The following is a 24,995-nucleotide window of genomic DNA, read 5'->3' as shown; positions in this document are numbered from 1 at the left end:
CACACAACCTTCTGACCAGTTGTTCAGACTCCTACTCTCTGAGTCACACACAAATGCCCTAACCACTCTGACTCCTCTCTGAACCATGCCTTTACACTGAACCCTTTGACTCCATGCTGTTCATATCGTGGATTTTCAATTTTTTATCGAGTCCCGGTCGTTTACGTAATCGGCCCCTTAAGCGTCTTTTAAATCTCGCGAGAACACGCTCGCCTGAAACGGGATGTTGGAGGCTGTTGTGCGTCTGACGACACACAGCCTGTTGGGGGTGTTTAGCTGCTCGATGTCATCTGAGAACTGGATCAGGAGATATCCCCCCCCGTCGCTGTTGCGTTTCTTCTATCAAATATCACATTGAATAAGTAGGCACCAAATGAAGAGTCGCGACACACCCCTGACCCGTTTACATAGCTCTTTCGCGTGTTGTCTCGATGCTCCGGCGCTAGCTCGCGCTCCGTGCAGATGCGCTTCCAGCCGAGGAGAGCGGAGGAGGAGGGATCATGAACACACCGCCGAGGAGGAGGATGGCTCTCCGCTCGCATAACGGTATCGCTCGGGCTCAGCAAGCAGCTTTCTCCGCGCCATTCTGACTTTGCATATCGCGTGTTTGGCCACCCCCCGCTGAAACCGTCGCCTTCTAACGCGTATCCAGATGGGTGATCGGGTGTCGAGTGGTTGTAGGCCCGCCGTCCGGTGCTCGGATCCCCAGACCGGGGCCGTGTTGTGCTAGCTAACGCTGCTTCTGCTAGCCGCACTCACCGAATGCCGCTGCACCGAGTCACTCTCGGGCCCTCACCAGCGACACACCGCTTCACAACGGATACACAAACGCTAACCGCCGGGTCCTGAGATGTAAACGCGGCTGTTGTCTCGCGTGGACCATAATTGCAGGACGGAAAGCAGCTCGCGCAGTGATGTGTCCGAACTGAAGAGCCTTTCCGTGGCCGGACAGCTCGAGCACAAACTGCTACCCCGAATCACTGAGTCCTCGCACTTTCCAGGACAGATTTCACCCGCAGTTTTCACCTCGACACAAACTGAGATGGATAAACTGACCATAATTTCAGGGTGTCTCTTTCTGGCTGCGGATATATTTGCCATAGCTAGCGTCGCAAACCCGGACTGGATCAACACGGGCGAATCTGCGGGTAAGAGCTTTAACGAAAATAACACACCACACCGGGTCTGTTTACATAAACACACACAGTACAGTCTGACTCCTTAATAACTAGGGGGTTTAAAACGAGAAGCTCTTTTTAAAACCATAAAAAAAACTATTTTCTAACAGGCCTTGAACTCTCCATCCGTATGTCTGACCACTATTTATATCACAAACCTTTAAAATAACCCATGAACAATTAATCTCAACCCTAATCTGGCTTTTATTTAGCTGTCACGTTTTGTAAAGACCCTTAACAGAAACGGAGAGTTTTGTTTTTGAGCTTAACCTGAACATGACTTCATTTTTCACACACACACAAACACTAGAGTTTAAGTTCTTTCACCTATTCATAATTTAGAGCACTCAGGGTCCCAGAGTCTATCCCAGGAATACTGGGTGCAAGGCGGAGATGCACCCTGAATGGGACAACATCCATCACCTGTACATTCACACTGACCAGCAGGTATTTGGGAGTTGAGGAGAAACTGGAGGACCCATGCACAAAAAAAAAAAAAAAACCCTGCACGCAGACAGTAATCCGAGCTCAGGATCGAACCACGGACCTTGAAGCTACGAGGGAGCAACGTTCCCTGCTGCACCGCTGCGATGCCCTAATAGCCTTTAAACGCCTGCTCTTTAAAAAGTGCACTTGGCCATTTTCGCTCCAGCTTTCTGAAAGTAGACAGGGTATTGATAGACAGCCGTGGGTCAGAGAGTCATCCCACAGTCAAAGGAGCTGTCTGCTTTTGTTTGGTGGCTGAACAGGGCTGCCGTCACTCTCTGTGTGACCGATCTGTTTCTAAATGTGAGCCGTGAGCATATTGCAGAATCTTTTCGAGGTTTTGTGGGTGAATATTCAGTGGGTGTCTAGCAACACATTGCAATATGCAGCAATGTGACTGCAATGGGTTTATTTTAGGGCAGTGTGTTGTGCGCTGTTCAAACCTTGCACGTCATTTTTAAAAACCATCTAAATGTCAGCAGCCCGGGGTGAGAAAATAAACTTCTGCATTGATGCGTACATATCAATAGTTCCTTTTTTTGTCTGAGAAAAATCAAGACAAGAAAGTTTATTTTGTGGCCACAATGCTGAATCCGAAACTTATTGGGTTGTAAAGGCAGAGTCTAGCAAGACTAAAAAGAACTGGACCTGGCAGGGATGGCATGATGAAGCTCTGTCGAATACTGTGCAGATACAATGAACATGAGAAAACACATAGCACAGTGCAGTTTGAGGAACAGTTTTTTCTTGCCCGTACTTGGAGGGCAGAGCAAGTAGCAATGCTTTCTCATAATTCAGAAAAGGCAAAAAGAATGAACAGGCCAGTGACAACTTTCATCACGAAGCCCCTGGCATCATGAAGAGTGATGTTCCTGGACTTTCGCTACATGTTTCCAGAGCCAAGATATAGCATTTTAATTTAACCTTTAAAAGTAAAACTCTCTCTCGTACATCTGCACAAAACCCAATCTCTCCTTTACCTTAGGCAGCAGTTTGCAAAGCTGAATGTTCCATGCTGTAAGTTAAAAGCAGTCTTATTTGCCAGTAAAAGGCAGTCAGCTGAGGTAGAGTAAAAGATGCTATGTGTTAGCATGCAAGAAACACTCACAGTTATCACTTTTCCACCGCAGAGCACAGTGTAGAAGGGCAGTGTTAATGTAAGCCCAGAGCTGTCCGTATCCTAGCCGAGTGTCAGTTTTCCCGTTACATAACGTTCCCTGTGAAAGTAGGAGTTCTCCTGAGGATGTAGGATGGGTTGCATGAGTAGTAGAGTAGTACCTGAAAATTATTATTACAACAGAAAAAACACAAAAAAAAATCCCACATGAAGCAAATAGAATGACCATGTGTAAGTCAGTAATGATGATGATTATTTGAAATAAATGGCAGGTATGAAATGAAGATAGCTGTGCTTTTTCAACCTTATACGCAGGACGGTTTTGTGAAGCTTGGGGTCGACCATTGAGTTATCTGTTCCACCCTAAGACTCCCAATTCAACACATCTTTGATACAGTGGGTGTTATTTAGTAATGTCACAGAGTTTTTATTGTTGCTTCCTGTATCCCTGTAGTCATCGAAGGTTAAAAAGGGGTGACACCGGGATGGTGTTCGACACTTTCCTGTTTTGACACATTCTCTGCAAAAAAAACCATGACACATGTGGAAAGAGGGAAGCAGATCCTTTTACCCAGTGCTATAAATCCACTGATAAAAGAGAAAGAAAAAGTAAAGACGACTAATTCAGTGAGAGCTTGTCCTGCAGACAGCTATTAGATATAGATATAAACCGTTCAGGCATAACATTATGACTACCTGATTAATGTTGGCGTTGGTCCCCTTGACTCGCCATATACTGTGTATTCTGACACCTTTCTATCAGAACCAGCATTAACTGCTTCAGCAATTTGAGCAACAGTAGCTCGTCTTTTCGATCGGATCACACGGGCCAGCCTTCACTCCCCATGTGCATCAGTGAGCCTTGACCATCCATGACCCTGTCACTGGTTCACCACTGTTACTTCCTTGTACCACTTTTGATAGATACTGACCACTGCAGACCGGGAACACCCCACAAGAGCTGCAGTCTTGGAGATGCTCTGATCCAGTCGTCTAGCCATCACAATTTCTACTTTTTTTAATTTAATACTTCTAGGATTCAGCATATCAGTATTCTGTGATTAGTGCTGTTCAGGACATTGTTAGTGTACTGACAGTCCTACCTGCACATGCCTTTCGCTGCTTATGACAGTCACAGTTTTTGCGTGTATGTGATAAGCTGTAGGAGCAAGTGCCCGATTTTCCATTCCAGGACGATCTGGATAAACGCGCTGGAATCATACTTTCGACTCACATGACAAGTTCATATAAAGGAAACGCTTCGGTGATTGAGCCTGGCGCTCGTGATTATTGCCGTCTCGTTTTCCCTCTGCGTTCTGTCATGGAGATTGCAGCGTCCGCCCCTCTGCCCTTCCTGCTGAAGATGAGGATGAAGGGAAATTAGAGCGTTCTCTCCAGAGACAGAAACAATTTTCTATACGGTGGTTTTACACTGACTAGCTGAACTCCAGAGGCTGTGGGCTGCACTATTTTTAATCTGACCTTTTAGTTTGTTCTATTCCTGTTTTTCCCCCCCCAGAACATTTTGGAGCTTTAAGGTAACTCCCAAATTACTTCGGCGGAAGGAGGCTGATGTCCAGACATTTCTGGTCAGACAGCAGTGTGTTACGTTTGCCTGTGTGATTAATGATTAACGCTTGTTTAGATGCCAGAAGTGCCCCGAGGCGTCAACATTTTTAAGTACGTTGAAGCTTTCAGCAGCTTTTAACATTAATGTCATTTGTGTTACTCATGCATCAGCGCTAGTGGATGTTTACGCTCTTTCTGGGTGAAATCTAATTGCCATGGCTGTGACTGCTCGAGGGCTGAGGGATGCTGTGAAAAGCAATAAGTAGCCGTGAAGGAAGTTTAACGAATTCCTACACGCCTAGGTTTTAGTCAACAAAGTAGAGGAAAAGGCACCTTTTAAAACGTCTCGGAAAATCGTCTTTCCTTTCCATTGTTCGGTCGAAATCCATCTCGCAGGCCATCGTTCAAGATAAAACAAGCGATGCCGAAGAAATCATTTTAAAGAAACAAACAACAGACATTGAAATAAATGCAAGTCAGCAGCAGGATTGCAGCAGTGAAAGTGCAAAGCAGATGAGGGAGCAGAATGCACAGAGTACATTTTTCAAGCCTGTCCGCTTTAGCAGCACTTGCACACTTCAGCTTTTACATTTCTTATGTTACTTCCTTCTAGTCCTTTCTGGATGTGCCGAAGCATCGACTGCTCTGCAAAACTTTCACATCAAACACTTTGCTTCAGCTTAGACACACGATCCTGTCCTGAAGAATGCATTTATTTCAGTGCTACTATTAGCTTTTTTCCCCCCTCCTCCAGGTGTTAAGCAGCGGTTGTGAAGGTGCACACGGTCACCTGACACCACAGGAGGATTTAGCACATGAATACGACTCAAAAGTCAAAGCAGTGCCTCAAAGCACAATCTCTCACCTTTTCCTCATCAAGAACAATAGTGAGGGTAACCTCATTTCCATCACTGTGCTGTATAAAAACCTTGTCATTATAAATCTGCATGGTTTCGGACAACACTGGTTTTAAACCATAAGAAATCTTGGCTAAGTATCTTGGGAATAACAAAGAGGCAAGAACAAAATGTCCAGGAAACTTATCTACAAAGCATCTCTCTCTCTTACTTTTTCTTTCTCTCTCTCTCTCTCTCTCTCTCTCTCTCATTTTTTGGAATTAAAATCTCTCCCTATTCCCAGCCATCATCTAGACCCCCCAGCACACAACAAACAGCAGTCAGCAGTGAGGGAGAGTGAAAGCTAGAATTCTTCAATGACAGATGAAGCCATCCACCTACATCTTTTCAAACCATTGCTTATACAGCATCACAGGCCAGTGTAAGACACCTGAGAGGAAAGCGCCATCTGCCATCCTACTTCAGCTCAGAGACGCCCACGATTGGCTAGTGCTGCTGTGATTGACAGTATGTCATCCCTCCCACTCGGAGGATATACGATCCTTCCTTATTATCAGGATTCAAACTCCAGGTGATCTCCAGGCGAGCGGTTTTCAGCAGTCACGCTTTTTAGCGAATGCTTTTCTTCTGTGTCGCACAGGAGCCCAGGCATCTTTACACCTCAGGCACTAATATTATGGTGTGTGGACTTTATGGGTGTATATATATATGCCATTCCAGGTTTAGTCCTCTCTTTGTTGTTGTAATATTCTCCAGTCTTTTGAGAAGGCTTTCCACTATGTTTTGGAGCGTGGCTGTTCCTGTAGTCAGCAGAGCCTTAATGAGGTCAGGCACTGACATTAGGTGAGATCTGGGGCTCAGTCAGTGTTCCTGTTCATCCAAAAGGTGTTTAGTGGGGTTGAGGTCAGGCTCACGTTCTTCCACTCCAAGCTTGGCGTATGTCTGCAGAAATCTGGCTTTGTGCCCAGTGACATTGTCATGCTAGGACAGGTTTGGGTTCAGTAAAGGAAAATTTTAATGCTAGAGCATGCAAAAGCATTTAATACAGCTGTGTGATTCTATCTCTGTGGTAAATGATTGAGGAAGAACCATATATAAATGTGATGGTCCGGTGTCCACATACTTTTTGGAATATGTAGGATATGTAGAATTTCACTGTCCGGGTCTCTTTCTGATACTTAACAGTAAGCATTACCAAGTTAGTTAGCTATCCAGGTTTATTATAATAATTTATTTTATTGTCTGAGCTCTGATGTACATTAATCATATTCTCACCGATTTTGTTTGAAATACCCAATTCAGTGATTCTGTCAGCTAGCTCAATCTAAACGCCCTTCTTTCCCGTTTCCACGCCGTCATCTATCCTTGGGCAAGAGCGCTCCACAGCTGTGGAGTTTTTATACTGATATGACTGACGGACCTCATGCATAACATGCCTTTAATCAGTTTGTCCATGCACTGTTGGGGTGAGGGAGGATTTCTGACACACCTCTGTTGAGGAATGTTGCTGGTAGATGAAAGTCAGGATGGTTTTAACTCCGTAAATGATGCATAGATGAAAGGGATGGATCGTCCTCGTGTTGTAGCTGATCAAGGATTCAGATGATTTTGATTGATTTTGGTTTCAGCCGGAGAAGATAGCACTTCCTGGAGTGTCTTTTTATACTGAAGAAACCCCCCACCCCCCCTTTGAATGAGACGTGCTGTATAGTACCTGGGGTTATTTCTGCTAGCTAATTTCTACTGTAGAATGTGCAAAATGTGATGGATTCAGGCGGAACTAAAATCCCAGACATGCACCAGGAATAATTACCTAACACCACCAAAATATAATGTGATCCAAGGACGATAGATGTCGTGAGATTAGAGTGTGTTCAATGGAAAAATGGGACTTTTGTATTGGAATTTCCTTCGGGATCAATCAAGTATCTGTCTGTCTGTCTATCTATCTATCGTGACCCAAGCACCTTTTGACCTCTCCTCAGACTCTACATTTGTGAAAAGTTAACTATTGAACAAACGCCATTTTTAGCCTAAACAAGGTTTTTCCCTCTTTATTTAATTCCGTATTGTCACTTTATGAAGCAACTGCTTTTTCTAGGCAGTCTTCTACTCACTTCCAGTTTAGAGTCTGAATCTGAACAGAAAATGCAGTGATTTAAAAAAACCAAAAACACGAGCACTCCAGCTCACACAATGGAGACTTTTCACACTCCGCCTGTGACTAAGAGACTCGCAGGGACAAAAGGCGAGCTTGGTGGTCTTGACATTTTGAAAACAACAGTCGCTCCCAGCCTTTCATGTCCACTGTGTGAGCAGAATGATTAATATGCCTCTCGCTCTGCTGTATGCCACTTATTCACGTTACAAGTGGGTTGATTGTGCACAGTAATGGATTGTTGTCAGACATTTATGAAAAAAATAAAAAAAAAATAAAAGTGCCGTTTCCGTCCATGGTAAAATAAGCACGACGGTGTAAATGCCAGCCCCTCCCTTCAGTCACAGGCTGTAGTGTGTTGCTGCAGGACACGAGCGAAAGACGTCACCCAGACCGCACTCGGAGGTGAAGTCTGCTGATTAAGCTGCGTTCTGCTCACCTACTCAAATCGATAAGCTTTAAAACCACCTAATGGCAGCATTTGGACGTCTGCTGGGTAGATGAATATTTCTATTTAAATGTGCGGGGATTAGTCAAACATCAGTGTTTTATTCTTGCTTTTGGAGTCCCCTAAAAGTAGGATTTATTTAGCAAATGTGTCCAGGGTAATTCATTCTGTAAATGTTACCAACATTTGGGGAGGGGTAGTAAATCATACAGCATATGAACACACCCTGTTCATCTTTCTCTTCCTGACTTGTGCAAAATACAGAACAACTCCCGGACTGGCGCTCCTGAACGTTTCCTTTGCCTTGCAGTCGGTTATCATCCAGTCAGTTAGTATCAGTTTAACATGTCTTGTGTACAGGAAGTGAGCAAGAGGGGAAAAAAAAACAAACAAACCCGGCAGTGTTATTTGGGTGTGAGATGTGTATGATTTGGGTGTGAGATGAATAAATGACAGCAGACGCACACTTGCTCAAGTTCTACGAAAAAACAAAATGTCCAAGAATTCCAAAAAATCTTAAGTAATAAGTGAACTGTAAAATGATTTGACTGGACCGCTGTCTAGATTTAGGCACAATATTCAATATATTGTTTTTTTAAATATAAAAAGTACATGCATTATGAGCTAATAATATATATATAAATAAATATTAGTTTATAATTTATTATAGAATAGTAAACATACACATAGCTATTCATTAAGTGCAACACTCTTGGCAGTGTGTGAGAAAACCTTGATACACTACACCTCTAAACTTCACACCCATATTTAAAGAAGCACAAAATTGCACATTTCCCTTCACGGGAACTAAGAAGTATAAAGCTGTTTCAGCATGACCGTGCTCCTGAGCACAAAGGCAGGTTATTGTGGCAGAATTTGATAAAAGCGCTGAACTCAAACCCTATGAACATATTATGGATGAACTGAAACGCAGAATACACCCCCCAGGCCTCATCACCCTCATCTCCAGTGCCTGAACTCAATAATGCTGTTGTGGTTGTATGAACAAATCCCCATAGCCACAACATAAAATCTTGTGGAAAATATAATGTGTATCGTGAAGCATATGGTGAGTGTTTTTCATGCTTTTCAGTACAGGGCCCAACGGTTGCCTTACAGCTGATGGGAACTCTCTCTGGTATAAACTATGACAAATATAGGCTTATAGAAACCTACAGTTTTACAGTAACTGCACACACCTTTAATTAAAGCACTCATTTACAGTCTTATTAAAATGAAGTAATGTTATTCTTTTCTTATTTCATTGCCAGCATTGAGAAAATGGCACAGAAATCAATCAATCAATCAATAGCTCATATTTGCATAGGCTATGTATGATGTCACTCATCAGGTACAACTCGACTCTGCAAAAGAACAAATCCTGCATTCCACATCGTTTCCACCATAGAGCGTGTGTGTGTGTGTGTGTGTGTATGTGTGTGTATGCGCGTGCATCCCTTCATGTTCTAGCTGGTGAAGTAAACAGTGAAAGCCTGCAGCAGTATATACTCCACTTTCCACTCATGTGGTTTCACATCAACTCGTACCTCTATCTGTGCCTCTATCTGTGCCTCTCTGCCTGTCCACTGCTAATGAGGGCACCGCTACTCCAGCGTTTCTGCCCTCTCTTCCAGTAAGAGATTGTGAGATTATTATGGTTATTATTATTATTGGGTTATCATTCGGTATGTCTGTGCATGGTGTCTAGCACACAACCCAAAATGGCATCCACTAGCTCTCTTCTCTTACTGTTTTTCACAAAGTCAGTCAAGTCCATTCTGGCCAAGCACACAGGAAGGTGACCTCTAACCCTGCTCTTGTTGTGTATTTAGGTGTGTCTTCCTCACAACACAGGGTTTCTCGCCCTCTCTAACGTGGTGGACTGCTGGGAACAGAGACGCTGCTCTGTTGCTTTGACTTTCACATGTAATGTTTCAGGTTTATTTATCCAGATGTGTAGCTGCAGAAGACCTATCCAAGTTTCGAGTGTGTGTGTGTTCGTGTTTAAAACTCGCTTCTCTGGAAGTGCACCGTGGCATGCCAGCTGTGTGTAAGGCTGGAATTTGAGCGTAGTTGTGAAGCAGCAGGGGGAACGGAGGGAGCCGAGGGGAATGTTTACAGGATGCAGACACAAGTCTTTATCGAGCTCATTAAACGCGTTCTTCCCACCGAAAACAAGGCACCATTTGCTTTGATCAAACTCAGACATAAACCTAGGAGTCTCACCATTCCCAGGAAAGCAACAGCACATGATCAGGACCTTAGCGGACACGAGGAAGGGCAAATTTTCTCTTAAACCAAGTTGAGACAGATTGAAATCGCTCTCAGCCCATGCAGATTGCTGTTTAGACCATTTACATTCGTTGCTTATGAAGTCTGAGAGATTCCCCTTACCCTTTCTTCAGGTGCCATTAGTCTATACACCCAATAGCATGTGTGCTTTACAAGGTCTGGTTTTCAATAAGTACATGATTTGATTTCATTCTCCATATTTCACCATTTTATGATGAAATATGGAGAATCTGATCACCTTTTTACTTTCAAGCTGCTTCTCCTGGGCCCTTGAGCAAGGCCCTTAACCTTCAACGGCTCAGTTGTGTAAATGAGCTGTATGTAAGGTGTCTGCATAAGAGCGTCTGCGAAAGTGCCGTCAATGTAAAAATATAGATCACTCAGATGTATAGATATGCCATTGCCCGAGTTATGAACAGCTCCTATCATTTCCTCTCTGCATCACCTCGTATTTGTGCCTCAGTGAAACAGAAGGTCATGTGATTCATTTCAGAATCAGTAAAATATAAAACATATTTTTTAAAACTGATTTTTGACCATAATTCCTAAGTGGAAGCTTTCCCAGAGGGAAAAGAGGGTGCCAATAATTTTGAAATCGACAATACTTGCTTTCAAATGCATTATGACAGTATGAAAATGTGGTAAATAAAGATCTTTTTAATAATAAATCTAATAAATCTTTCACATAACAGCTTGTAGAAAAGAAACGAATGATAAATTATTCTAAAAATATTTATTAGTGGCGTTTGTATATAACGGCATAAGACTCTGGTAATAAATCCTTTATTAGAAAAGTCTTGCATTCTCGCTCTACTATAAACAAAGAGCATGAGTCAATTTCATTTCCTGAGTTTTATATCTGTGCCGATGTCGATCAGCTATATCTGTCGTGATAGCGTTTATAATTTCATTATAGCTGTTGGATCACTCACGATTCGATCACACAATGATTTTCTCTTTTGGCACACTCATCTTTGTCCCCTAGCACTTTTTTTTTTCCCTCCAATGAAAGTTATGTCTATGAGTCAGTGGGGTTTCTGAATGGTGAGCTGACTAATCTGCCTAAAGAAAGCTCTCTATAGCCCTGTGTTATTAATATGGCGTAAGGCCACGTCCATCTGACACCAGCCTGACGCGCACAGTCCTTTAATAACTAATGCAGGTTGCTCTATTCATTGCTTAAATAAATGATTAGAACCTTTTATTGACCCGAAACGGCGTCGCCGCGAGCAAACACAGACAGATCTCGCATGATAACGGCAATGCAGATGACGGTACAGGAAGTCTTGTGGGATTTGCCTCGAGAAGAAGTTCTTGTCACAAGGGAAATAGGACTTTATGAGTTATGAATAATATTTAGACAATTTAATCTTTAATAATATCCAGACTGTTTGATGTTACTGGCATGAGTTATGAATACGCCATCATGATCTGCCTATAAGAGAGGTGTGTGTGTGTGTGTGTCTGTTTTCACATCCCTCTCCCACCCATTCTCAAAGGAATTCTGAATAATCCTGCTCAATCCAGCAGACACACTTGCCCTGTGCCTCTCATGCCTGCACACACTCTGTGTGTGTTTGTGTGAAAGCAATGGCTGCTCGCTGGTGCACACACTCTTGACCAATCCGTCCTGATTCCACCTTGTTTAATCGGTTGCTCTTGGCTTCAGGTGTGGCTTCTGCTCGCTTGGAATGAAAACCTGCACCCATGGCGGCCCTTTCCGGATAAAACTGGACACCCCTGCATTAGCGGATTTAATGTTATTAGTGTTATTTGTTCTTAGCTCTTTGTTAATGTGACTGCTGGTACATTTGATATCCGCTTTTTAAAAAACTTCATCTCCATTGGTAACCGAGTGATGCAGCATTCGTACTCGGTTTACTGTTGCCATGGGAATTGGAAAAGCATGTGACATCTGAATCTCTAGAGTTGACTGAAATGGCTACCGTGCTACCTTACCATGCCACTTTATATTTATATCTTCATCTCTGGGATGAAGGGGCAGTAGCTGAAGGCACTGAAGCCTTGGCTACTGTTGTTATTGTGGGACGCACTTTATATTGCTTTTCGTTATGTTGCAAAAATAGTGGACGTGTAATCGCGACCATCTCAAGTTATAGCCCTTATTGAAATATCACTGGCCATAGATGAAAAAAGAAAGAAAGGTGACCTTTGTTAAATATAAGAGCTTGTTATTTAGCAGAGGTCACTAGAGTGGTAGGATGGAGCAGAAAAGGTTCAGGACCTTGCTCAGGGACCCAACTGAGGCACCCGGAAGTGGTGGGGTTTGAGCTCATAACCTTCTGAGCAGTTTCCCTAAACCACTGAGATACCTTTGGGCTAAACAGGGACAAATTCGATTTTAAAATCTGATTGGCTGAGCTACATTCCAAGCCCATGTAGAACCTTGATATACGTACACGTCACAGTAATTTAATTCTGTATTAAATGCACTAGGATTTAATGAAAAGTTATACTTCAGTTTATCCAAATCTTTCTATCATGTTGCTTAGCAACCAGAGCATTTTTTTTTTACAGAGTACATAGTGCATATTATTAATAATATATAAAAGGATTTATTGAACAAGGGATTTTAACATTTTGCAATCTGATCTCCACATCACATTATGACTAAGAGCACCCTTACTTGTGATACAGTCACCGTAACTATGTACTTGCAGGGTTTACTTCTTTACTAAACCCTAAACCCTCAGATTAGAAGTCTGGTGCTGTACCAATCAGGCATGCTGAGCTCTTAAGTATATTGGTGTAACAGCACAGATTAAACATTTGACACTTTATCCTAATCCAGACTCAAGACTTAAACACGCTTTCCTAATAAACAGTGAAGAACCTCAAATATGTGAGGTCTGTAAAACTAGAATGACCGTTGAATAACGGAATAATGACACTGAACAATGCTTTTACCCAGAAAATATGTATCTAAGAGCCTTCCATAATTTCTCACCAAAGAAAATCCTGAAGTTCTTATTGAGTGTTAAAGTGAAGGACCTTATATAGCTGGTGTTAGTGACACAGTTAAAATACTGCAAGATTCTATTAGAGTAATTCTACACTGATCAGCCATAACATTATGAGCACTGAGAGGTGAAGTGAATAACACTGATTATCTCCTCATCATGGCACCTGTTAGTGGGTGGGATATATTAGGCAGCAAGTGAACATTTTGTCCTCCATGTTGATGTGTTAGAAGCAGGAAAAATGGGCAAGTGTCAGGATTTGAGCGAGTTTGAAAAGGGACCAAATTGTGATGGCTAGACGACCGGATCAGAGCATCTCCATAACTGCAGATCTGGTCGGGTGTTCCCAGTCTGCAGTCAGTATCTATCAAAAGTGGTCCAAGGAAGGAACAGTGGTGAACCGGCGACAGGGTCATGGACGGCCAAGGAACATTGTTGGACGTGGGGAGCGAAGGCTGGCCCATGTGATCCGATCCAACAGACGAGCTTCTGTTGCTGAAATTGCAAGTTAATACAGGTTCTGTTTGAAAGGTGTCAGAATACACAGTGCATGATGGGTCAGGGCTGTTTTGGTAGCAAAAGGGGGACCAACACAATATTACGAAGGTGGTCATAATGCCTGGTTGGGCTATAATAATGACTAAAATATCTAACTTTATCAACCTTGATCCTGCCTTGAAAATAGCCACTGATGCTAGCATGGCAATGAAAGAGCAATAAATAAATAAACAAACAAACAAACCTAATTGATATTATCGAGGAGAACACTGACTGAGGGTGATGATGAACCGTGATGGTTTGGAAACTGATGCAAAAGTTAAGCAGCCGGTCCAGACTATTCCTCATTGTTCTAACTGTGTACATTTCCTGTTATTATTTATTGTACTGAATAATGTATGAGCTACAATGAATAACTGAGTCATAAACACACTATTTAAACTTCCCCAGATGCTGTAGAAGTTGAGCCGCAGACTGAAATATTAGAAACAGAAAAACTCAGTAATCAGCTAGTTGGAAGAATAGCTGATAATTCAGTCAGGTTTCTCCTGTAATGTAATGTAATGTAATGTAATGTAATGTAATATATAATGGACTTCAGAAAAGAACCGGTTTCTATCTGTGTTTTAACGCCTACGAAGAAACAGTGTGTTCCAGCTGGACGTCGCCTCATGACTCGAAATTCAACACTAATTCTATCCATCTGCATTGGCATTCAATTAACAAGCACTAAGTGTTCTGCATATATAACACGCATGCTTGAGTCTCATCCCAAGCTAATTACAGTCTCCCACTCCTTACAATTAAAGCACAACAATTAGCTATACCTCCTCCATATAGTGCATTTTACACCTACAGCACTGGTGTCTACAGGGGCTGAACTTTTCCTCTTGTCTTTCAAGACCCTTGTGATTTTTTTTTTTCCCCCACACCTTTTCACTCTTTAAACAGGAAAGTCATCTAAATTTCTATATGTAATTGACTTTGAAAGCATCTGAAATGCCTTATAAATTTTTATCATTACTTGATCTGACCCCTACACAGTGGCAGTGACGTCCAGGCGTCAGAAATGATCACCAAAGACAGAAATCAATCCAACTTTTCTTTTTTTTTTTATCGGGTAACAGTAACCTCCACTCCATGTTTGATGAGTTTGTGCCCTCCGAATTCCTGTTCTCGGCTAACAGGAAGTGCAACCTGATGTGGTTTTCTGCTGTTATAATCCATCCACCGATGTGTTGTGCATTCTGAGATGCTTTTCTGCTCACTGCGGTTGTAAAGAGAGCTTATTTCAGTGACAGTAGGCTTCCTGGAACAAGACTGGCTCTCGTCAACAAGACGTATTCCTGCACAGATCTCAACCTGAACACTATTGTGTGTGTGTGTGTGTGTGTGTGTGTGTGTGTGAAAATCATAGATCAGTCATTACTGAAATACTCATCTGACACCAACAACCATGTCATGCCTAAAGCCAGTGGTAACCTGAAGGTTACTGGACGGTCTTGCCCTGTAACTGAATGATGTAATGCTTTGCCTTGCTGTCACGTGATTGGCTGTTTAGATAATTGCATGCATGCTCAGGTGTACTGGTTATTGACATCTGGTATGTATCTGCTCAGTCTGCGACACGTCTCACATTTATTATTGTGTAGCTATTTAAGAGCAACTTTTCAGCTGGTAAAAATGGAGAAATGAATGATGTTTTGGTTCTTTAGTAACTAGCAGATGTGCCATCAATCATGGATGCTGCTTCATAACTTTGTCATGTAGACTGTAATGTCTTTTAGATGCACTAACATCTTTCCAACTTACTGAGACGGCGTGGTTCCGTGTTGTCTTCATCTGTGTTTAGTTTAAACTGTTTGGTTTGATGGACAGCTTGTAAATAGCTATGGTCTGATACAGAATACAGGCCACTCCCACTCTGGCGAAGCATAAATGTTGCATGCTTTTTTATTTCCTGCTTTTTAGGAATCTTGTATCTCTTCTTCAGAGGTGGACTAGGAAACACCCCCAGGTGCAGCCTGCATTAGTGTTTACATAAATATCCGTAACCGTGTCTCTAAATCCCATTGCCCACACACACACACACATTCTGAACTGTTGAGGGTTCTACCAAGTCAAGATTTATTGGGAAAAGGAAAATGGCTATGAGTATAACTTCTCTTTAAACTCGCTGCCGTGCCACATTTAAAGCAGTGAAACATCCGCAGTAAAAAGAAATCATGTCATATGTTTTGTCTCATTCCGTGATTGTAAGAGAGGCTTAATTCGCTTCCCTCTCTACCATGAGGAGAGAAAAGCCACTTAGATCCGCTGATGCATACGAAATCCCGAAATCCACTTATTCCTCTTGGCCACCGCAAATCATTTTTCAAAGGGGGATTTTCAGATTGTAACGTCAGTGAGACGAATTCCTCCTCAGAGCGCATGTAATCGTTCAAGGCAAAATTTCACCATCGATGTGAGAAACGCTCAGGCGCAATTGGAACCATGCTCTGTGTGATTTATAAGAGGTGTCGTTTTTTTTTCCCGCCTGAGTTTGTTAATAACAGCAGCATGTCCTTGGTTGCATGTGTTTCATAAATGAGAAGATTTTTGATTGCTATTTATGAGGCTGCAGTTCATTACAGGGGCACAGTTTATAAATGAATTAAGGCAAAAAACAATTTTTTTTTTTTACACTAATTCATTTACATTCACAGGCTGCGCAGTTATTTTAAGAAAGAGCACCAATGAGTCTGCATAATGCATGCCTTTTTATTTAAGCACCTCATTTACTTGAGTGGCTTTGCTCAGCCCTTATTTTAATGATTAAGGTGACATTTTAAAGTTTAACGTGGTGAAGAAATTCAGTTCTGGATTATTGTGTGGTGCTGGGTTTGTAGTCACAAGGTCTACTATTGGGCCTAACTGGCATTATGGCCAGAAAATAGTTAAAGAGATGTGAAAACAAGCAGAAATCATTGTCATTGTCATTGCGAATGATGCAGTTACAGATACAGTACAGTGAGTCTTCCTTCCTTCTTTCTTCAGAAACACCAGACCTTTTTTTTGGTGGGTGAAGGCTGAGCGAGATGCCATGTCGAAACCCGCTCTTGTGAAGTCCCGCTCTTGTGAAGCAACTGTGTTAAATAATTTCAAGACCCATCTGAAATTTAGCTTTCATCTGAGAAATCCTTGAGAAAGTAAAAAAAAAAAAAAAAACTTTTCTTATCGTAAATAGCTACTTTGATCACATTCATTCAGAATAACAAGCACTACTCCTGTAAAGGTTCTTCATGACGTCCATTTCAACAAGGATGTTGATAGAGCATCTGTTCCATTACTTCTGAATCTCAGTGCAGCCTTTGATCATAAAAAGATCCTGTAAGAACCTGTGTTTGTCTCTCAGGAATGGACCCAAGCTGGTTTCTCTCAAAATTAACAGGACAGAAATTCTTAAGGGGAAATGGCCATGTCTGTCCTGTGGTGTTTCCCAGGATCTGGTTCTATACACTATACAGCCAAACAGATGTAGACACCTGACGATCACATACACACGTGCGAGTTGGACGTCCCATTTCATGACATCAGGCAAGGAGTTCTGGCATGTAGTTAGCGTTCCAGTTCATCCCAAAGGTGTTCAATAGGATCAAGGTCCACTAAAGTTCTTCCACTTCAACCTTTGCAGACCATCCCTTCATGGATGTCACTTTGTGCACAGGGGCATTGTCATGCTGGACCAGGTTTGGGCCTCTTAGTTCCACTGATGGGAGACGCTTTGGGGTGCAAAGGCATCCTATACAACTGCGGCAACAGGAGTAAGAACTGCATATGGATGTGATGACCAGGTGTCCGCAAACCATGGTGTATTTACTGCAGTAGTCTCCAGAGATGTCTCCCTTCTAACTTTTAACTAATTCTTATATCCTTAAAATCGCAGCATAGTACAGAACTGACTTCTCATTATTATTACTTGTGCATAGATCGTGTCTGTCTGATACTCAAGCAATAAAATCCTAACAGGAAGTCCTTATCAGCTAGGTAGTTAGTTTGGATAGAATTCAGTTTGTGTGAACAGACATTTTATAATCGTGCATGAGCAATTGATCAAATTGACAAGCTTGATTTTAAGCTTCTGTTTATTTAGCGTTAAGGAATGATATAGCACATCAGTCACTAGACTTTTACCTTTTATTCTCCATATTCTCTCATATCCGTCAAATGTTTTAAAAATGAAACTAATGGGAAAATCCAGGTAGTGTTAACACTCGCAAACTCTAGAATCATACACCAGGATGTAGCTTGATACACCACACTAATTTGTTTAGTCAGTTGCGGACGCAGTGTCACAAGGTGCTGTACTGTCCCCAGCATCGGGCTGCACCTCACAGATTTGTAACCATGATGTCTTTACCCAAGCAACACTCCAGACGACCTCGGGATATGCTCAGCAGCCATCTTGAATCATTCAGTATCATTCAGCCAATAGTGTTCTCATAGGAACGTCCATGTTCCCGATATAATTATCATGTTCCTGATCATTAACTGAATATTTCTTAATATTCTTAAATAAATAAATGTTCTCAGCAAAGTTTGAATGAAATAAGCAAAAAAAGGAAAAAGCAAAACTGAACAAATAAGGCGGAAGCTAGCAGACGTCTGCTGATCGGGTCATTGTATGAACTGTTGGGCGTGGCCTAATATTCTAATGAGCATGTGTGATTGACAGTCCAGTGTCTAAGGCTTTCAGAACCAGACAGTGTTGCAGGCAGGAAATTAGGGCTTGTTTAACCGGCGATTACAAATTGCTTACAAATTGGAGAAATTATTCACCAGTGTTGAATAGAAACAAACGCAGATTTGAATTCATAGCATGGCGTATGAATGAATCCGTGTCTGATTCATTAACAAGACGTGATTCGATCGCAAACGGTGAATCAGATTTAGCCGTGTGGACGCAGCCACTCGCCCACTAGCCCCTCATTTACATCTCATATGTATACAGCATGCACCGATTTCTCCTTATATCCATCTGATTTCCATGAAACTCGCCCCAATTTATGCAGGTGTTTAGAGAGTCAGCCAAGAAAAAGATGACTTTCAAGATCTGATGAAAGAAGTAAACAGAAGAGAGGAAATACATTTCACTGACACCGGGTTCAAAGTGATTTTGTCTGAAGTTACTGCAGATGAGACAGTTATGGATGTGTGGTTTGTTTTTATAAATATATTGAAGGCTGTAATCAGGTTGCAGGCTGTTATGTGAGCTTTTATTTTATTTTATTTTATTTTTTCATCTTAGAGCTCCAGTACCTTAAAAACCTGTTATGAATCTCTCTCAATAGCTTGAGGCATCTGTCCAAAGCTCCTGGGGCATCTCTTGTACACTATAAAGAGCACCTGGTACTTAATTAAAGGCCTAATGAGCAGATAAAGATCCATATTTGCAAATTAGACAGTGACTATAAATCCCTTTACCTGTATTGTAATATGAATTTGCCAACTGGACATCCGTGGTTATCTGCATATTTTACGTGTTTATTTATGCGGCCGTATTTGCTAGACGTATTGATGTTATCGATGATCTGCAATCAGATGGGAGTTTGCGCATAGAGACGACATGATTAAGGACCAGTGTGATCGAATATCCATCCACGTACGTACAGCTCTAATTTCTGGTTATTTACATACGTGTGACATTTCTCAGGTCTGAGCACTGAATATTAAGATAGCAACACAGCACGATTTTAGCAACCAGAAATGCACCATTGTCATGCATAGCACTTGAGGTCTGTCAGCTCGAGCTGAACGAGGTCTGAAACATTTCATTTCCACTTCGTATGATTCACATAAACTCACATGAATGGCAATTGTTTTTAAGTCGTTATGTTTGTGTTCTCTGTAGCGTAACCCTGGCTGCGAGACCGGCCTGTAGCCTGTAGATAAAAAAAAAACAGCGCCTCACGAGTCAGTGATGGAGTGACTCTGACTTGAATAGCTTTTGGGTGTGCTTGATGCCAGTTATGCTTTGAAGTCGCTTCTCCTTATAGGCCTGGTGAATGATTTAATGAACGAGTCACAAGCTCTATCTCTGTCTCGTTTGTTCTTTTCTTTGCCTCAGGCTTGCTCTTATTTGAAAGTGTGCACATGCTCAAGTGCATTCCTGTGCTTTATGTATTAGTCCTTCGACGTTCGGCCTGTGACTCCGTGCAAGGATCTTTTGGAACCTGAAGCCAGAGAAACATCTGGAAGATCAGCCTTAGTCATGTCTTAGTAATGCCATGTGACTTGTGGTGTGAGGGGGCTGTTAAACTTAGAACCCTAAAGGGTTTTACTGGCTTATTGCTCTAACAGGGTTTTTTTTTTATTTAGGGTATTTAGATACACCTCTAAGCCGAAAGCACAATGAGTCTCATTTGTCAAGCCGGATACAAATTCCTAAACTGTTTGAAGGAGCATTTACACAAGGAAAATTTAGTATTCATGAAAATCCTATTAGTTTGGGGGGGGGGCATCCGTATCCTCCTAAGGCTGCTGAGTTTTGCAAATCTACATGAGAAAGTAATGTAAAAGCTGGAAGGCTTCAAATCACATCATTTGCAATGATTTGACTGCAAGCCAACTCAAGTCACTGAAGAAAGATCCAATTAATCGATCAACTGAGACAAAAGAAATGGCTCGGGTTTGTAAAAATTATTATTATTTTTTTTCTGATAATGCTTTCCAGAACATCACAGAGTACGTTTGTGCATAAGAGAATAAAGCATGTAAGAGACTGAAGAGTCCCAACAGCCGACAAGACACTTAAAACTGATAAACATAACGTGTAGAATATCTTTTTCTTCTTTTTTTTTCTTTCCTGTTTTCATGTTAAACCATTTTTTGTTTTTAACTCAATTAACACCGAGTTCATTCTCTGTTATAAAGGATAACAGGTTACAGGTAACGGGTAACTATTACAGGTTACAGTTTAATGGTATGATTGTCATAATTCTGACAAATTCGCCTTTTTCTTCCTCATTCGTCTGCTCTCTGCAGATATTTCCTTTTGTGGGTGTCACTAAATGCGGATTAGCTGTACTGTGCTGTACTTTGCACTATAGTGGTGATCAGCATCAGCTCAAACTTTTGTGAATGTAACAGACGTTTGGAGCTCAAAAACATTTGCAGACAAATAAATGTCTGATAAACAAGGTTTAATGTCTAAATAAATCTTATTTGTTGTTCTTTCGACTGTTCCCTGTTTAGGGTCCTCGCAGTGATTCCTTTGGTCCGCATGTTTCGATTTGGTACAGGTTTTTACGCCGGACACAACCCTCCCATTTAACCCGGGCTTGGGACCGGCACTGAGAGTTAGTGGCTGGGTTAGCTCCCTGCACGGGAATCGAACCCGGGTCACTGCATTGAGATTGAGGGATCCTGCCGCAGTACCACCTGAATAAATCTTAGCATTGTTTTAATTTATACTGTTATATACAGGAAATGATTTATATTAGTTGTATGGTTACAGCAGTCAAACCCGTATCATGACACAATCCGGATGTGTAAAGACTAAAGACAGACACAAAGGCATGGGTTCAATAAGCTCACCTTAATTATGGCACATAAACTTATTTAGATATGAGTCTCATGTTCTCCAAAGCTGATTTTAAGACTTGAAATTCCTTCTCCACTTGCAGTACGATGTGTCTCTGTTTAAAATGAAAGATATTTGTGCTTTGTTTAAAATTATTATAATTATTAATAATTATTATTATTTCAAGTTAATTCAAGCTTCCTCTGTGTAGTAAAACTGGGGTCACAGCTCTCTGATTTTGTCCTTGCTGCTTAATTGTGTGTAACATCAGTCCTGTTACAGCCCTGTGTGTGATTTCTGTCTGTTTGCGCTCTTTATGCTTCAGGTGCGCTGACCGTGGGTTTGGTGAGGCAGTGTCAAACCATCCACGGCCGAGACAGAACCTGCATCCCGCCTCGATTGCCACCCGAGTGGGTGACCACGCTGTTCTTCATCATCATGGGCATCATCTCCCTCACGGTTACCTGCGGCCTGCTAGTGGCATCACACTGGCGCCGGGAAGCCACAAAGTATGCGCGGTGGATAGCCTTCACAGGAAGTAAGTGTGTGCAGGAGATCTCTCCCACTCTGACGTGAATGTGGATTGGCTGCACGCTGCTTTTAAATTTATTTAATGTTCCGCATCTCACCGAGTCGGAGAATTTAATTAGGATCTGAAACCTGTCAAAAGCAATCTTTGCAGTCTGCCCCTCCAGATAGATTACCAGATTAGATTATGTTCTGGCTTCGCACAGAGAAAAACTAGAGACTCTACATGCATAAGCTGAACAAAATGGGAATATATGATATTGGATATAGTATGGCAGGGTACAGTATAAAATCCACGAACCCATTGTGATATTATCTTTAATGGGCAACTCATGCTACATTTGGTAACCCTTCCTGCCATGGTACCAAAAGTACTATACAAACAAGTGTGGTTATAAATAATGCTGACCGCAGTCATTCGTCACCACTCACATCAGCCGCCTGCTATACTGAGGAAAAAAACTCTTAAGGCTACGTTCTGAAACATAAATCAGTCAACACAGTGTGTTATAAAAGTAGAGTGCAATTTGTACTTTCCTATTCTGATGTACTATTTAGAATCATAGTATGCAGTTTTGCACTTGGTCTCGGTAACCAGACTCAATTTTCTACTGTCTTTCTTGGCCGGACCCTGTGATGTCACCAGTGAGTGGACCAATGCTTTGTCCTTCAAGGTGGAAGGGTTTACAGTTGTGCAGTTAAGACAGGTTTCAAGACATCAGATTCCAGGATTGTGTTCAGTATGATGCTTTCATGATGGTGGGCTGGATCTTGTGTAGATGTCCTGTTCAAAGACTTTTCGCCAGCCTCTTCATTAAAACAGCAATCGGATTGTCAGAAGATCTCACTTAACACATATTAAGTTATATTAATGACAAATTCTACTAATAATAGCTATAATAATGACGTTATGTTAATGAACATATTGCCTCTGACTGGTATACGCTATGATTAGCTCCAGTGTAAAGTGAAAGGATTCAGTACACAAGATATATTACATATTATCTAAGTGTTGGGTTTTGTTTGGTTTTATGTATAAACAAGATGGCGTGTTCTGTATTCTTTCCGCATGTTGATTGGTTGAATTCATGTCATCAGTTTGTCTCATTTGTAGGACAACAGAAATATTACTGTAGATTGTTGCACCGTGTTTTCTTTTTTGCATTGGAGGTGTTGTCAAGAGTCTAGCCTCCTCAGCACTCACCATCTTCAGTTTATCTTGTGCACAATCAGGAACTGGTCACAGAAGGTATTTCATCGATAGCAAGGTATCTCCCAGAGCGGACAGAGCTTTTAATCCCCCCAGATGTACAAAACGTATGCAGAAGTATATGAATAGTTCTGCCACAAACGTGTAGTCACATACGAAGTGCCTGAGAGCAAATAGAGAGCGTCATGGTGATTCCCATCAAGCACAACGGGAAACCTGGAAGGCTGTGTTTATTCAGCTGCTTTATGTGTCTTCACATAAAACCAAACGGCAAATAAAAAGTAAATTAGACCTTGAAGATTCTCCGTTGTCGCTGCTGTTAGTGTTAAGGGGATGTGTGTAGTGCTATGGAGGTTGTTGGGTGGTGACATTTCCCATGTGACGCATGTAATATGATGGGAAACGACCACAGATACACGAGGGAAAGACATGTCCGATTGGGAAATCTGCATCATGGCCTCGTCTCCGCATCACTCTGTTTCTTCCACCTGAGCTCCCGTCTGCTCTCACCAGCTTCTAAGCTAAGAGAGAACATTTCACCTGCGTCCGTATCCAACACCATGTCCAAACACGTCACATCAGTTTGGTTCAGCATGTGCTCCTGGAGGAACGATGCTTTTATCCTGTTCTGCTTTGTTTTTCTCTGCGAGACAGAGAGAAATGTTGAATGTCTGAGGATGTGGATGTGCTGCTTCACTGGAATCTATTATCTTGTTCTGTTAAGTTTTAGTCCATCTCTGGACATAAAAACCATACTGGATGATGTTCACAGAGAGTTAAATAAGTCAGCAGTAGACAGTTTCTCCAATATACGTTAAAGACTGCATTTATATCATTGCATTTCAAGTGCTGTATATTTTTCTGCTTTCTATGTTTCTCATATCCTTTAGTTGAGAGACTGTGTTGAACGGAAAGGTCATTTTATTTTTCCGAACCGTGTGCTGCACTCCACTTCAGGCTTCACTCGTCTCTTTGTTTTCGGTCATGATGTAGAGGTCATGACAAGCAAGTGTAGTGCTTTTATAAAGTGGAAGAGGAAGGGAGCTTGACCGGGAAAGCTTCCCATTCAAATGCAGCTTTTATCTACAGGATATTTATATTTATTTAGCGCTGAGCGAATTTGTTGGAATGTGCTGAAAATAACCATGTGATGAAAGGTTGAATGTGGGTGTAAATGTCAGGCATTATTTGCAGTCACATAATGAAGTGACGGCACACGAGTGTAGGACAAGTGAGCCTATAAAATGACATTTGATAATAAAAATCTAATACGTGATCAGACCAGGTTGTGCTCTCAACCTTTTTTTCCCCGTAATCTTCCAAGCTGCTGGCCTGTTTACTTTTCCACTAACAAATCACATACTGGCTTTATATGTTGGAAATTACAGCATGAATTGCATGGTTTTACAAACACAAAGTTTGTCTTTCTCCCTTTGGATGTGACTATGGGTGGGTGGTTGTCAGTGGGGGTGTGTAAGTGGGTGTGGGGCATGGTTGTTTGTGGAGGGGGTGGTTTGTGGGTTTGGGTGTGTTGGGGTGGGTGTGTAGGTAGTTGTGGGTGAGTGGTTGTGGGTGTGCTGGGGTATGTAGGTAGGTGTAGGAAGGTGTGGGTGTGATGGGGTGTGTAGGAAGTTGAAGGTAGGTGTGGGTGTGATAGGTGTACGTAGGTGTGGGTGGGTAGTTGTGGGTGTGTTGGGGTGTGTAGGTAGGTGTGGGTGGGAGTAATGGGGTGTGTAAATATGTGTAGGTAGGTATGGGTAGGTGGTTGTGGGTGTGTAGGGAGGTGTGGGTGGGTGGTTGTAGGTGTGTTGGGGTGTGTAGATGGGTGGTTGTGGGTGTGTTGGGGTGTGTCAATAGGTGTGGGTGTGTAGATGGGTGGTTGTGGGTGTGTTGGGGTGTGTAGATGGGTGGTTGTGGGTGTGTTGGGGTGTGTAGATGGGTGGTTGTGGGTGTGTTGGGGTGTGTAGATGGGTGGTTGTGGGTGTGTTGGGGTGTGTAGATGGGTGGTTGTAGGTGTGTTGGGGTGTGTAGATGGGTGGTTGTGGGTGTGTTGGGGTGTGTCAATAGGTGTGGGTGTGTAGATGGGTGGTTGTGGGTGTGTTGGGGTGTGTA

General features: G+C 42.1%; 1 protein-coding gene across 1 annotated transcript in view; it reads left to right on the top strand.

Moving 5' to 3' along the window:
• Positions 1-236: 236 nt before the first annotated feature.
• mosmoa (modulator of smoothened a) overlaps positions 237-24,995 on the top strand; it is a 34,668-nt gene continuing 9,909 nt past the window's right edge. The window contains exons 1-2 of the mRNA XM_058373458.1: positions 237-1,148; positions 21,471-21,683. Coding sequence (XP_058229441.1) covers positions 1,043-1,148; positions 21,471-21,683 — 319 coding nt within the window. The 5' untranslated portion in view covers positions 237-1,042. The remainder of the gene's footprint in view (positions 1,149-21,470; positions 21,684-24,995) is intronic.

The sequence above is a fragment of the Hemibagrus wyckioides genome, linkage group LG02 (genome assembly GCF_019097595.1).
Source record: "Hemibagrus wyckioides isolate EC202008001 linkage group LG02, SWU_Hwy_1.0, whole genome shotgun sequence".
Classification (NCBI taxonomy): Eukaryota; Metazoa; Chordata; class Actinopteri; order Siluriformes; family Bagridae; genus Hemibagrus; species Hemibagrus wyckioides.
This window is presented reverse-complemented; position numbering and strand designations above follow the sequence as displayed.